We start from the raw sequence: 14,225 nt of genomic DNA, 5'->3' as shown, positions 1-14,225 counted from the left end.
AAGTCAAGTCAAATTTAATTATCCCACTAGGGGAGATTAGGATGCCTCCGGGTATTAACAAGCACACCATCAACAAGACACAGACTAAGTGACATAGATGCCATGTAGTTATGGCCATCATGAATAATATTCATGATTAAGTAAACCATAATAATACATAGAAAAGGCATTGTAATTAAATGGCATTGAAGTGTAGGCTATACTTGCTTAATAATTTTGATTTTAATATTACAGACTTCTGGATGAGAATATTGCAAAATATATGCATGGTTTATTAACAATACAACACGTTATTTTATGTCAGTGTAGCAGAAAAATGTCCGTAAAGCTTGTAAATGTACATCTGAAACGAATATGCAATCTACAATGTTGTGGGTGGTCTTCGGTTTTAGTTTTCCCCAAGCTGAATGTGCAATGCATGTATCTACCAGTGGGGGCAGCAGAACAGGTGGATCCAAAGCAGGTCAGTGGGACAAACGGGACAACCAATGGCATAATCCAAGTCTTCACTTTAAAAGTAAGACATTGTCCGACTTCAGTCAGGAGAAATAAATGTAACTTATTGAATTCTAAATTGCAGAAATAATTCCACATCCAATAATGCAATAATGCAAAAGATTCAACATAGGTCTCTCAATCGTTAACAAATGGGTGGGAACATGGGTTATTATAGGACGGGATCTGACGACGATCAACAACATTGGGCATGCTCTTCCATTGGCCAAAAGCACAACAGTCTGCGCTGTCAGCCAATCAAACTCTGTTGCGGTGGAAGCTTGCGGGCCCTCAGCATTAGATATGCAAATCCTCAACTGATGTCCTCTCGCCACACTACCGGTACATTACTTTGCTAGGCTCATATACTTTATACAATGGGAAATCTTACACTCGTTTCGCTGTCTTTAGTTCGCTAGGTTATTTTTTTCATTTGACGGCCGTTGTATTTAAAGTGATACGAGAACAACGGTGTGGAATATTTCCTTAAGGGAAGATGACGGTAACTGTCACCCGAAACTGAAAGCTAAGAGCTAACAGCTAGCAGCTAGCTATTGCACCGGCACGGGCGGACCTCTTTGTCTGACAGGAGAACTCGTGCTCTTTTGTTCGTGTTTTTTCTTTGTTCATTTAGATATAGGATCATCTACGATAGAAATTGAATAAGCCGTAGCAAGTTTTAGTAGAACTATAAAATGCAAATCGCAAAAAAATATTTCACAGAAGGCCTGATCCAGTTTACGATCTTGCTTAGTTTGATTGGAGTTCGTGTTGATGTCGATAGCTACTTGAATGGCTATTACCCCCCTCTGTTTGACGTTAACTTGGGTCCCAGCTCTGCTTATACCCAGACGCCCTTCCATAGTTTGAGAGATAACCTAGACGGATATAGCGTGCATCCCAAATGTCCCGAGTTGGACTATTTCTTTGCTACTCGTCGGCTTCTAGACGAGGTGCGTACTTTGGGTTCTCCAAGGTTCCCCACACAGCTGAACACATGGCTGGTGCACCAGGTATCTGACAGTGATCAGCCTGACCCAGGAGACTCTTCAAATGGCAACAACAGAATCGACATCAACTTAGAGGTGGGGAGCACCGCGAGCAATGCCAACGACGAAGGCAAACATCTGCAGAGCAGTAGCCAAGGAGAACGCCAAACCACACAACATCTCGCCGAACAAGGGCCTTGCACTTCTGGAGCCTGCCAGTTACCCGAAGAGGTCAGTCTTTACTCGGAGTAACGTGGGATGACTATTTGTATTTATTTGGGCATATATAGTTGCCAAATATGTATGCACTCTGTTATCTACTTTACTGTGGTATGGTGTACACCAACTGTCCTGTAAACACAACTTTACAGATGGCTGACGAGCAGCAAGCTAGCTTGTATGCAAGCAGTTCGTGAAGTTGCCGTTAATGCAACACAGATTTGGACCCCTATAGGCCTATGTTGTTAGTTTTACCTTCTGTTATTAACATGGACACTATGATTTTCAAAGTGAAAGTAAATCACGCATTCATAGCACACTGGTTGTGTATAACACCCTATTGTCGTAACTTTACATACAAATCAGTGACTTATATAGTTTATTTGACTATATTGATGGGATTTCAGACGTGTTTTGCTACCATTTGGAACAAAGCATCAGTACATGTCCCATGCACCTGTCAGCGTTTGGGACAGGCCTGGACTTGGCTTACCTAGGACGGTTAAATCAAGATTGTCCCTCCCTTTTCATTTTGTCTTATTCAGTAATCTCAAACATTTTAGAGCATAGTGAATCATTGATTTATATTGAAAAGCCCAACTTCGGTGTAGTTTTTGCTTAGGAAGGGACCCTCCCTATATTTAGTGCCTCGAGGGCATACTCTTTGTCCATAGTAATGCAGATTTTCAGTGTTGGATCAGGAGAGTAACAGCTGCAGTGTGGATCGGAGCCCCTTAGGTGGTTTGATGTAGCTGAAACGGTAATCGTATCCCCTGACTTCAGGCTCAGCCACCATATGTGGGCCCTGAGACGAGCAGAGGATTAGAGCTTATTCAAGATCCTATTGACCATGTTGTGGGGAGCATACAAATACACTCATTTTGATTACCTATTTGTTTTATACGCAAGTCATCTAAAAGGTGAGGTTGGTGTTCGTACATTAAATAACACCCTTTTTAGGGTCAGTAATGTAAGCTTTAACAAGAAACAAGGAAGTGACAAAATCCTTGCAGCAGTTGACTTTGAGAAGTAAGCCACTTGAACAGAAGCGGACATGCCCTAACATTAACCAGAATATGACTGGATTGGATTATGTTTTGTTTGATTGTTGCCTTAAGCAGTTTTGGTACACTCTGTCCTAATTGTTGGAAAGAGTTTAACTGTAGGCAATTTTAAGTGTAGGCAATTTTAAGCTGCATTGGAACATGAACACAAAACGCTTTAGAAACCTAGTTTCTGATTCCTACAGCTATTCTCAGCTCAGATCTGGCTGTTTATGAATACGGGTCGTGCAGCACGCATTTATAGCTCCAATACTTATTGTATGCTTTGGATGGTTCACAGCCTCACTGGGAAGCCAAATGCAAGTGTGTGTAATAGAACTTGATGTGAATGTGTCAGCATAGATGTTCCCCTTCTCTTTAACTGAGAGATGAAGAGAAGGTAATTCTGTTATTTTATATAGTGTGGAGGCTGTACAACAGCTGGGTAAGTTCCTCTGCTACAATCTGCCATTTTGGTATTTGAAGGGGCCTCCAGCCACTGTTACTTGCATTATTACAGACCCACAACTGCTCACACATTCTTATTACCAAATCCTCTAAAGCTGTGACACACACAGCCGCACAGACCTTGACCTAATTTAGAAGTCATAGATTGACTCAAACACATATGCAGGGAGGATGATAGCAGTTGTTGGTGACTGTGGTCAGTGTCTTTCAGGGTTGCTGCTATTCCGTCAACAGTTGCAGCCACTGCTCATTAAGATGTTTTCCATGTCCAGTCCTTTCCACCATAATAACTACCATTGTATAATGTAGCCACTCATAAACAATGACTGGTTTATGTTCACTGAGCTACGTATGTAGCTACTCATTTGGGTTAGCACAGAATGATTTTCGATTAATGGGAATTTGACCTTCCTCTAATGTTTTTTTCTCTGTGTGCCCTACAAGGAGGACGATGGCAGTTCTGGAGGGGAGGAGCGAGTGTCCCCAAGTCAGCTGGCTCACAGCTTAAGTCTTGAGCAAGAGGTACATGCCTATATAAATTATATTCACTGCATTCATTTCATATCCTGATTTGGACGTATATCTTGATTATGTAACGGTTGTACTGTATGATTATGTCCATGTTCTTACCAATTGGCAGCAGAACACCTAATTAGGCTTGTTAAGTGTGTTGGTCTAAAGTGTAAGTGAACCTGTTTCAGATGAAGTTCTGTGTTCTACAAACTTTCTGAAACTTTAGATAGTCGTTCCGTCGTTGGGTCTAGGCTTATCAGGGCCTGAAATTAACACAGACCAACAACCAAATGGTGGAATTTTGGAATACGCCTGTAACAATATCAAACCACCAGCCAGGTCTGCGGCTATCATGACCTGCACAGTTTTTGACTTATTAATTAAAACCTAAACACAATTGTTATACGAGCGCATATAGCTAGGCGCCTCTTTTTTGAACAGGTTGAAGAGGATATTTCGGCCGCTCGTCCGTTAATGCCGCCACACCCAATCGGGACGTTCTTTGCTGATTGTACCTTTTGCTGCCCACTGCAGATTGCTTTAGTAAGGAGTGTTAATATCAGTTGAATTTCCAATATCCAGTTTTACTCATAAAATAAACGAAATTAACATATTAAATATTCCAAATTTTATGACGGCAGACATCTAGTCTCAAAGAGATGAGTCGAGTAGTACTAGTTGTACTTATAAAACTTTTATACTTTTTAATAAAGCTGTCTGTGGTTAGTGGTTCGTGCATCTCTCTGTTTCGCTTGCAAATTGCTTTTGCTTCTCTTTTTTATTAAATGCAAAAATGTAACTAAACTGAACCCTGCTGAATGGATTGAAAGAAGGTCAACCACGGTTCTATGAATTCAGGGTGAAAATTTTGATTGAACCCTCACTTTTTGCAAAGAATAAAAATCATATTCCAGCCATTATCATATCCTAATTTGTGACATTAACTTTCAACTGGAAACATTGTTTGTTTCTCTGATAGCTGGTGACGACAATGTTAACCAGATCCTGGTTGTAATAAATGTTTTTCGGTTGGGTATTGAACTCTGTACTTTTAAGGGTACCTAAAAGAATAATGTCAGTACTACCAAGTACTTATTCTTGTTCAATAAATCACTGCCAAATTTTGGTACCTGGCTAAGAGCGCATCTGGTGGATAATTGAGTATGCTGGACAGAGTATAGAGAGAGATTGAGAGAGACATTGTAGCTCGTTCAATTCGGGCGTTCCAACTGTCAGGGCAATGGAGAACAGAAAGCGGTCTCAAGTGTGTTTGTTAACACTTCAAAACTGGACACAGACAAAACTCGCTGCAAAAGTTATAATGTAGAAATGCATAGCTGGCCAGGAAAACAAGTCTAACCTAAGAACCTGGTCAAAATATATCTCAAAGCCTTGGAGTGTAGGGTGTTTGACAGCCCCGGCGCTTACCGTAACACGCCTACCGCCACTGCAGAAGAAGCTAAACCCTCCGTGGATGACGAAACTGAGGCATCGCAACTTCATCCACACCTTCAGGTAATTAATTAGCTAGTTTTATAAGTTATTGGAGATGACTGGTATTGGTAGATGTTAGCTTAGCTTTTCTTGGAATGTCCGAAGCCTTAAAATGGAAAAATTGTAGGTGACATACTATTGGACCTATTACAATATGAGACTGTGAATGGCTTGGATACACACATTCAAATAAATTTCAGTTGCATATGGTTTAACTTTACTAAGCATAATATAGCTAAATATGTTCTGGTTGATCAGTTATCAGCTCGGGAGTCATGTTGTTTACACTCTTGCTTTCATTGACAGGTCACCCAGTCCCTCAACCGCCCTTGTGTCACATTTACCCCTTTTCCACCAACGCCAATTTTGATCCGGTTCTTGGCTTTTCAAATAATCCTGGCTCTGGGCCAGACAAACAGGTTCCAACTCTGCACAAACAAACCGTCTAGTTCTAGGTTAGCGTAATTTTAACGCGTTAATTTTAACTTCCTGGTATGTTGCTAGGAAAACTGGGTCATATGCTCTGACGCATTGACGTGGCTCTACTCTAGCCCTAAAGACTGGAAAATCAAGCTGGTTCTAGGGGAGTTGGTGTGTAGAACCAGCACAAGCACCAGCAACAGATTTGTGTTGGTTGAAAGGGGGTATCTGAAAGCCCCAGAGGCTACAGCCTACGTCCTGGCACAGAAGACCTTGTTTCCCGCCAGAGTCACTCACTGCTACAACTCCTAGATCTTTAAAAGGATTCAGTGCTTCCTCCAAGACACACAAGCGTTCTAATGCTATGGCTATCGACTGTGATAGGCTGGAGGTTGTAGGTGCAGGTTTGGGAGGGGGAGAGGGGTTATTTTTTTGTTTTGTGTTAAATGTTGTCAATAAATAACAATGTTGAAATTGAGATGTTCTGTTGTCGTTTCTTTTCACCACAACTGAATTTACATTTTTGTTATTAGAGATTAAAGTACCGAAAAAATGTATCCTTGAGTTCCAGTATCGAATTCCAAGTACCGGTTCTGGTGTCTGTTCAAATGTTAACGGTTGTCATTCCTAGTGATGGTTTATATCAAATACCCAAGACGTTGTGCAGCACAAATAAAAGTTGATTCCTTTCCACTAGCCAGTTGGCATGTGCCAAAAATCGAACAATGCTTGAGTTTTAATGGGTTTAGGTACCCTATAAAAACTGTTCTGTTAAATAAAAGTGAATACAATAGTTAACTTTGTCCTCATTTAACATTCAGCAACAAAAAGGCTGACTGTCCAGACCCGACTATGTCCATTAAGGTCCACCATGCCACAGATTCACGTGACACGTCTCTCCTCCAAGCAGGGATAATGTGGTATATCATTGGTCGATTTTTAACTATTTTATGATACCGAAAATGCAAAGATTATCTTTTTTAACCTGCTCGATATACTGAAGAACACCTACTTTTTTATTACTACTGCGACCTATGGTTTAAATTAGCCTTTCAAAGATTCCACTTCTACAGGGAAGCTCTAGTTACCTCACCACTAGTTAGACACGGTTAGTATCTTTTCAAATAGGGAGTATAAATATTCAAGTGGTGAACATAGCCAAAGTTATGGGCATTGCTAATTGACCTCACCATAATCAGAAAATAGTTCGCAATAGGACTCAGAGTGAACAGCAATCATTGAATTGGTCTCGGGCTGATATTATGCATCGCCAGAAAAATGTCTGTATCCAGATTCAGCTGTGTATTTTTTTTATCGCTATGGCAGCTAGGTGTTTGACAATAATAAATGGCTCTTTTCCTGGACTATTGTAGGATCTACTGGATGGCAACACATCGCTCTCTGACCCAGCAGCAGAACCTCATGCTTCTGCCGTCAACCAGCATTGGAGTCATTTCCTCGCCCTGCAAATCGCTGATCTTGATGTAAGTTGATTGTGTGTACTCCCTCAAACAGAGAAACGTGTTATTTTTTCATTTAGTTTTGCTTAGTTTCTTTCTACTTCACACGATATCACTTTGACACGATACCCTCATCTCACACAGGACTTGGACTCCTTGGTATCGGAGCCCCTGTCTGACCTGTCGGACCCTGATATAACCGGAGCCATCAGCCAGGATGTTAGCCTGCGTGATGCGGTGGTGGGCGGCCCACAGGCCTACGGCAGGGTCTCGCAGAGGGCTGAGGCCAGACCCGTCACACGGCAACAACCAGTGCCACTCCTCCTCATGGAATCCACAAATTCCTCGCATCTGGACTCTTCTTCGGGTATGACCCTTGACCTGGCCGGGCCTTTCACCTCTGGATATAATGTCAGCAGGAACGGGAGCTCCCATGATGGGATGGGCGGTTGCCTGGACGAGGCCGTGTTTGACCAGATCAACATGCTCGGTCTGGGGGGTATGGATGCAATTGATAGCCACCTGCTGAACTGTCTGGAGAGTATCAATCCAAGACTGCTTGAAGATCTGGACTCAGACTCCGGTCTGTCCTTGGAAAGCGGCTCCCAAGGCCCCACCTCACCAGGTTGGTTATAGTTGTTCACGATTACAAGGACCCTATTAAACAGCTGCATTGCAACCGTCAGTTCAGACTATGGACTCAACTTTGTGTAATGTTTTTCCCCAGGCACCTCCGTGGTATCGTCCTCATCCAGCTCCTACTGCGAGGACGACCGCGGCGCCACCGGCTACAGCAGCGAGGTGGACTCCATCAACTCCAAAGGCATCGCCGACTACTCCGCCGTATGGTCCCTCGAAGACCTGAGCGATAGCGTGTGGCACGACCACAGCTACTCCTCCCAGGCCCTGTACCACCAGCCCTCGCCGACGTCCTTCCCCCACAAAGGCATCAAGGAGGAGCCTCTCAGCGACGACGAGGACCAGGGGCTGGACAGCAGGGAGACGAGCCGTGACGAGATGCGGGCGCGCGCCCTCCGCATCCCCTTCACGGCCCTGCAGATCGTCAACATGCCCGTGGACGAGTTCCTGGAGGTCCTCGAGGCCCACGGCTTCTCCGGCGAACAGGTGACCCTTTTGCGAGACATCCGCAGGCGGGGAAAGAACAAGCTGGCCGCCCAGAACTGCCGCAAGCGCAAGCTGGACGCCATCACGGGGCTCCAGGAGGAGGTGGCGAGGCTCCAGGCCCAGAGGAACAGGCTCCTCAGGGAGAAGCAGCTCACGGCCAAGACGATGGGAGCGGTGGGCCACCAGATAAAGCAGCTGAGCAGGGACGTCTTGTCCAGGCTGAGGGATGATTCAGGACGACCCCTGCACCCAGAGAGATACACCCTGCAGTGCGGGGCAAACGGACGGGTCTCTGTTCAGCCCGTGAGAAGACCTGCGGTCTCTACAACAGCTGGCAGTAAAACAGATAAAAGAAAGAAGGACAAAAAGCAGTGATGCAACATGGCCAGCTGGGACTTGACGTCGTTGCCTATTTCTAAACTTGCTCGCCTTGTTCTGGTGAAGGTTTTCTTCTTTCCGAGGGTTTGACAGATTTAATGCTCTTTAGAGATATAAGGGGTAATGATAATGACTACACAACCTGAAAGAAACACCTGTAAATAAATGTTTTCTTGGGATAAAATGTAGCTTACACACTGGACAATAGAATGTGGTTCACTGATCATTGGCAGAGGTGATTGGACGATTTCAGATCTTACTTGCCTTTCCAAGCCACTTTTTTTCTCTTTCTCTCCCTCTGTGAATTTATTGATTTATTATTGTACCACTTTCCGATCGGAATTGCAGTTAAACCAGCCAGACTTTGGATATGGGATCATGGCAGGTTTACAGTGATATGTGAATTAGATGCATCTTAATATAGATGGCTATATACATCTCCCCCCGCCCAACCCCTCCATTTCTTACCTTAACTTTACACCCCAACAATGTTAGTGATTGTAGACTGTAACTATTTAAGTGTTTCTGAAAGATAAACAAGTCTCTGAAACTGTCGAGGGCAGTACATATATTTAATTATCTGTGGAATTATACCCTTATGCCACTGTTGGGGCTGGTGTGGGAGAAACCTTCATAAATACAGGGCACATTAATTTAAAAAAAACATATATATACAGTTCACAAACACTGCAAAGATTTTCCAAATTGGGATGTTGTCGACCCTTATGTAATTTTGAGATATTCAACCATATACTTTTGAGATAACTTGAAGGCCTTACATAAAATAAATGTTTGTTTTTATATTTGTGTATCTGTGATACATGGACTGCACTCTTACCAGTGTAATGTTTTACTTGCAGCATTTGTAAGTTCAAAGAGCTGGTTTGCATACATATTATTACGCGTCATATTATTTTGTAGCTGTTCTGCCGTACTAAGTACTATTCATGACCATTGATGTTAAGGATGCGTGGGTTGGTCTGGAAAATGTCCACAGACAATCGATCCTTTATGATTAACTTATCACTATTTTGCTTCTTCATGTACAGAAGCTACTTCAGCACTCTAAAAGTGCATTTGACTCTGACTGCCCCATTAATTAAGCTAGCAGGAATCACAATGTTGTAAGATCATGTGAAATACTGCTTTTGTTTTGAATAGAATATACCAGATTAATATTTTAATTATAAAAGTCCTTATAATACATGAAGACTACCGTTTAAAGCTAAAGCAGGTTACCTATGAGTTAGGCCTCAGGTTTTTAACATCAATGGCAGAGAATGGTTCTTGGCTAGGTCGGATAGCCAAACCCCAAGTACACCTATGCACATGACCCTGGCAAAGTCAGGGGAGCCTTCAGTAGTGCCCATAAATCAACAGTAAAATGTATCCTATCATCAAGGCATGTCCAATCTGATGCCATTAAGTACATTCACACGGTATTTGAGCATAGATTAAGGTACATTTGAGATATCATATGTTTGCCTATGTGCATGCATGTTATGCAGTCCCTTAAAACAATAGATGTTTACTGGTGATGTGGTCGCTCTAAACCACTTGTTCACCTACCATTAACCAACGAATGGCCGAAGTATATGATGGTGTGTTGGGTGTGCATTTCAGATGATCTGATGAGAAACTGTACCAATGAAAAATCCTATATGCAGTTGTGTGTGTGTGTGTGTGTGTAAGTGAAATAAGAGAGAATGGGAAAAACGATGCACAACATTTATAACGTTTTAGTGCAACTCCTTTTGGTTCTTTAATATTCACCTTTTTTTGCCCATTTTTTTTATAGGCGACATGTGTTGTTAGTGTTTAAGCATGACATAACAGTGATTGAAGAATGCTGTACTGTGCTGCACTATTCAATACAAAAAAGTTTTGTATTATTTGGTTTAAAAAATAAAGTATTAAAAACTTCCTTCCCCTCCCTGTACTACTAATACTCATATGCACTTCTCGTTCAAATGGATGACATTCAAGTGGTGTGTATGTTTAATTATTACTGAATACATTTAAAATTAAGGGGAAATCCTCAGAATAAATTACAGATTATACTGGGTCGTTAATGTTCAGACACCCATTGTCGTTCAACCACACCCCTAAACCCCTAATCCCGTGCACCCTGCATGAAACGCGTGAACGCATATCTGCTGTACCGTTACCCAGTTTATCTGTTTATCTCTTATTTTGCCGCTTAGCTGTTGTGTTTTGTAAATCGTCGGTTACATAGACTACCTTTTAACTCTGCATAGTAAGCAATGCATTTCGGGGCTAGTATTAAGTAACGGATATTTTAACTATAAATCCCACCTCGGCCATCGACTGTAACGGCGGGTTCCGGTACCTCTTCGGCACCCGTAGCAAGTATAAAAGAAATTGGTTTGAGCGCGCGTTGGTACTCTCGCATTGAAGAGTGAGCGGAATTATCAGTCGAAGTGGCAGGCCGGGTAACCAAAAACCAAGACCCTGTTGTAAGCAGTTTATATCACGGTAAAAGTGTCTACCGATATTATTATTGTCTGCTTATACACCAGTGTATAAATCCGAAACCATTTAGTGCTGTCTTTAATATCCCTCCATAATGGCCTTAGTGTGCAACTATCGCTATACGCGGGTATTTCTTCATTGTAGATGTGTGTTGTCGCTATGTTTGCTCAATTTCTGTAATAGGTGGTCTGTGTTTCATATCCGTAGAGATCACTTATATCTTGCATCCACCAAGGATGTAACGTTGGTCTGTTTTAAAGGCCGGATGAGTTAGCATGCGGCCCTACTGTTTGGGTAGCTAGCTAGCAAGCCTGGCCTTGCTAACGCTGGCAAACGCAACAATGGCCCACTGCTTTCAGATGTATTTGTGTAACAATGGACACAAGGACATTACTATTGGCCTTTTAACCGTTTATTTTGTAAACTGGTGCCTGTAGCATAAATGCATGCTTCGAAATTGCAATTCTAATGACTGATGTTTTTGCAGTTAATTCAAGAAACTTGCATAGGCTAACATTAGGTATCTCAAAGAGCACGCACTATTTTCCGTTAGCGAGTGTGTTTATGAGTACAATGTTGGATAGTGTTACCTGGGTGCATGCCTTTGTACCATGCTGATGTCTTTTCTTGTTTAACAGCAAAACATGGGCAAGAAGCAAAACACCAAATCCGCTAAAAAGGATGTAGCGGAGGAACCGGAGGAGTTCGTGGTCGAGAAAGTACTCGACCAACGTCTTGTAAATGGAAAAGTGGAGTTCTTCCTAAAGTGGAAAGGGTTTACAGAGTAAGTTTTGGAGTTCATGCCAGTGCAGCCTTTGCTGATGTTGTTCCCTGTATTGATGTCCATTCCAATTTTTACTGTAAAATTCCAATGGGATTTTTAGATTCTGCCTGTGTAGTTTTATTTATAAACGTATTGTTTTCCCCTGCCCGTCATTACATAGAGCTGATAATACCTGGGAGCCAGAGGAGAATCTGGATTGCCCAGAGCTCATTTCAGCATTTTTGGAGGCACATAAGAGCATAAAAGAGAAGCCTGCATCTGTCAAGAGGAAGGCATCTACAGATGAATCCGAGCCAGAAGCCAAAAAGAAGGACGTGGTAAGTTGGTTTGCATATTATCACCAATAAGAACACTTGCTTCCAATTGTTAGGAATGGTGACTCATTGTACTTTTGTCTTAAAGAGTGATAAGCCCCGTGGATTTGCCAGAAATCTGGACCCAGAGAGGATCATCGGCGCTACAGACAGCAGTGGCGAGCTCATGTTCTTAATGAAATGGTAAATTACGTTTTTTTTTTTTTATTTTTACTTTTTACAAATGGCACAAAGGATTGTATTGCCACATTGGGATTATGTAACATGGGAAACAAAAAAGGTAACGTTATTGTGCTAACAGCTGGAACATATCAAATGGGAATTGTAGGCCATGGCAATCATCGTCAGGTAGCAGTTATTGAATGGGTTCCTTGAGCATGTTTTGGACAGTGCTTTTCAGGGGGATGGCTGTCAACGTGGGTCAAAAAGCTATGTTTTCTGAAGCCCTGTCTAGTAGGAGAGGATTCACAAGTTACCGGTGTGAAAAGCATTGTTACGCTCACCTTAAGGCTGTAGTCGGAATCAGTTCAACCTTCGTGCACAAATGTTTTTGTCTCAAAACTAAACGATCGTTTAGTGTTAAAATTTGCAAATTACTTATGGAAATCTAAACATTGTCAAGAGTGCTTGCATATTTTGCTTGCAAAACGTCTGCCTTGCTTCCCAAGGCAGACGGTGTGCAAATGTACTTCATATTTGTAGTCCGAAGCATACAATAACAGCATAGCATACAATATTTTTGGTTGTAATAGAGATGGGCAAACTGAGTGCAAATGTGGCTATATATTCATATAAGAGTATACTTGTAATATTGACTTATTTGCATGTCCTGGGACAACTTTTCATATGCAGGATAAACCCTCTGTTTATGCTTAACTCGTATCAAATCCTTCTATGCTGACTATCTGAACTTGGGCAGATCAGGAGAACAGAAGAATTAGAACTTGAGACAGTTTGTACCGATCAAGTAAATCGTGTTTTTTTTTTTTTTTTTTTTTTTTTTTTTTTTTTTCTGTTTTTTAAATATATTTGGTTTATTTGTTCTACAGGAAGGACTCAGACGAAGCAGATTTAGTTCCAGCTCGTGAAGCAAACTCTCGCTGTCCCCAGGTGGTCATCTCCTTCTATGAGGAGAGGCTGACTTGGCATTCCTGTCCCGAGGACGAGGCATAGATGCTCTGCTTTCTGGTCCTTTGTGGTCCCCCTTAAAGCTGATGTGTTTTTAGGCTACCTTGTATTGTTTTCTGGTTTAACGTTAGTGTGGTTGTAAATAGGGCAACTACTTTTGTACATATTTTTAAGATGTTTGAAACATTGATGCTGCATAATCCAGTTGCGCCTTTGAAAAAAATGCATTTTTGTATTCTCTCCCTGTAACATCCTTAAATTGTTCAATAAAACTTATTTTTTTTGCTACCCAGTTCTGTCAATTTTTGTGGTATGGTATCTAAATGATAACCAGACAGAATAAAATGATTGTGCTTTCTTTAAAGTAAGCACAGTACAAACTATGGAAAAGATTTTTGCTGTATTTTAAGTGTTCCACATGATCACTAACTAAAATGTTCTGAATGGCTTGCTGATCTTCTAAACGTGTAGTCTCAGAAATTCTAATTCTGAAGCACAATTGGAAGCAAGCGATGTTGGCAGCTGGAATGGTTATCGCGACTTCTGGGAGGGCTGTCCCATGTTGGGCATTACTGATGGACTTTGGCCTGATCACAGGGTTCTCAAGATGTTTCTATGGCAACTTGGAGATTGTGTTTTCAAGGGAAAATCCTGACTCTTTATATGCAGACAATGTAGAATTGCTAACTTGATGGGTTGTAGTTGTCCTGAATTGTATATCATGGGGAATAAGTAAAGAAAAAGCTGGATAATTTGAAGATGTGCATAACAAAGCTAACCTAAACTGTGTTACCAGCTATTTACTCTGAACATCAGAGCAATGAAAACGTTTTGTATTATAAAATATTTTGTCATATTGATGATTGAAATAATTCAGTGACACATTAAATTAGTTTTAACAT

The 14,225-nt window shown here is 41.7% G+C and overlaps 2 protein-coding genes across 2 annotated transcripts; both read left to right on the top strand.

Annotated features, from left to right (window-relative positions):
* Nucleotides 1-818: 818 nt before the first annotated feature.
* On the top strand, nucleotides 819-10,519 carry nfe2l3 (nfe2 like bZIP transcription factor 3). The gene is made up of 5 exons (XM_079749249.1): nucleotides 819-1,715; nucleotides 3,659-3,736; nucleotides 7,015-7,125; nucleotides 7,246-7,726; nucleotides 7,829-10,519. Exons 1-5 carry the CDS (start codon nucleotides 1,191-1,193, stop codon nucleotides 8,599-8,601), a joined length of 1,968 nt encoding a protein of 655 aa, XP_079605375.1. The 5' UTR covers nucleotides 819-1,190; the 3' UTR covers nucleotides 8,602-10,519.
* A 461-nt stretch (nucleotides 10,520-10,980) lies between these two features.
* cbx3a (chromobox homolog 3a (HP1 gamma homolog, Drosophila)) lies at nucleotides 10,981-13,611 on the top strand. Its single transcript, XM_079749929.1, has 5 exons — nucleotides 10,981-11,100; nucleotides 11,736-11,881; nucleotides 12,042-12,198; nucleotides 12,284-12,378; nucleotides 13,245-13,611. The coding sequence occupies exons 2-5, from the start codon at nucleotides 11,742-11,744 to the stop codon at nucleotides 13,366-13,368; spliced, it is 516 nt and encodes a 171-aa protein (XP_079606055.1). The 5' UTR covers nucleotides 10,981-11,100; nucleotides 11,736-11,741; the 3' UTR covers nucleotides 13,369-13,611.
* The last annotated feature ends 614 nt before the right edge of the window (nucleotides 13,612-14,225 follow it).

Source organism: Pollachius pollachius (assembly GCF_949987615.1).
Source record: "Pollachius pollachius genome assembly, chromosome: 13".
NCBI classification, from domain to species: Eukaryota; Metazoa; Chordata; class Actinopteri; order Gadiformes; family Gadidae; genus Pollachius; species Pollachius pollachius.
The sequence above is the reverse complement of the archived record's forward strand: the minus strand, read 5'-3'. Positions and strand labels throughout refer to the sequence as shown.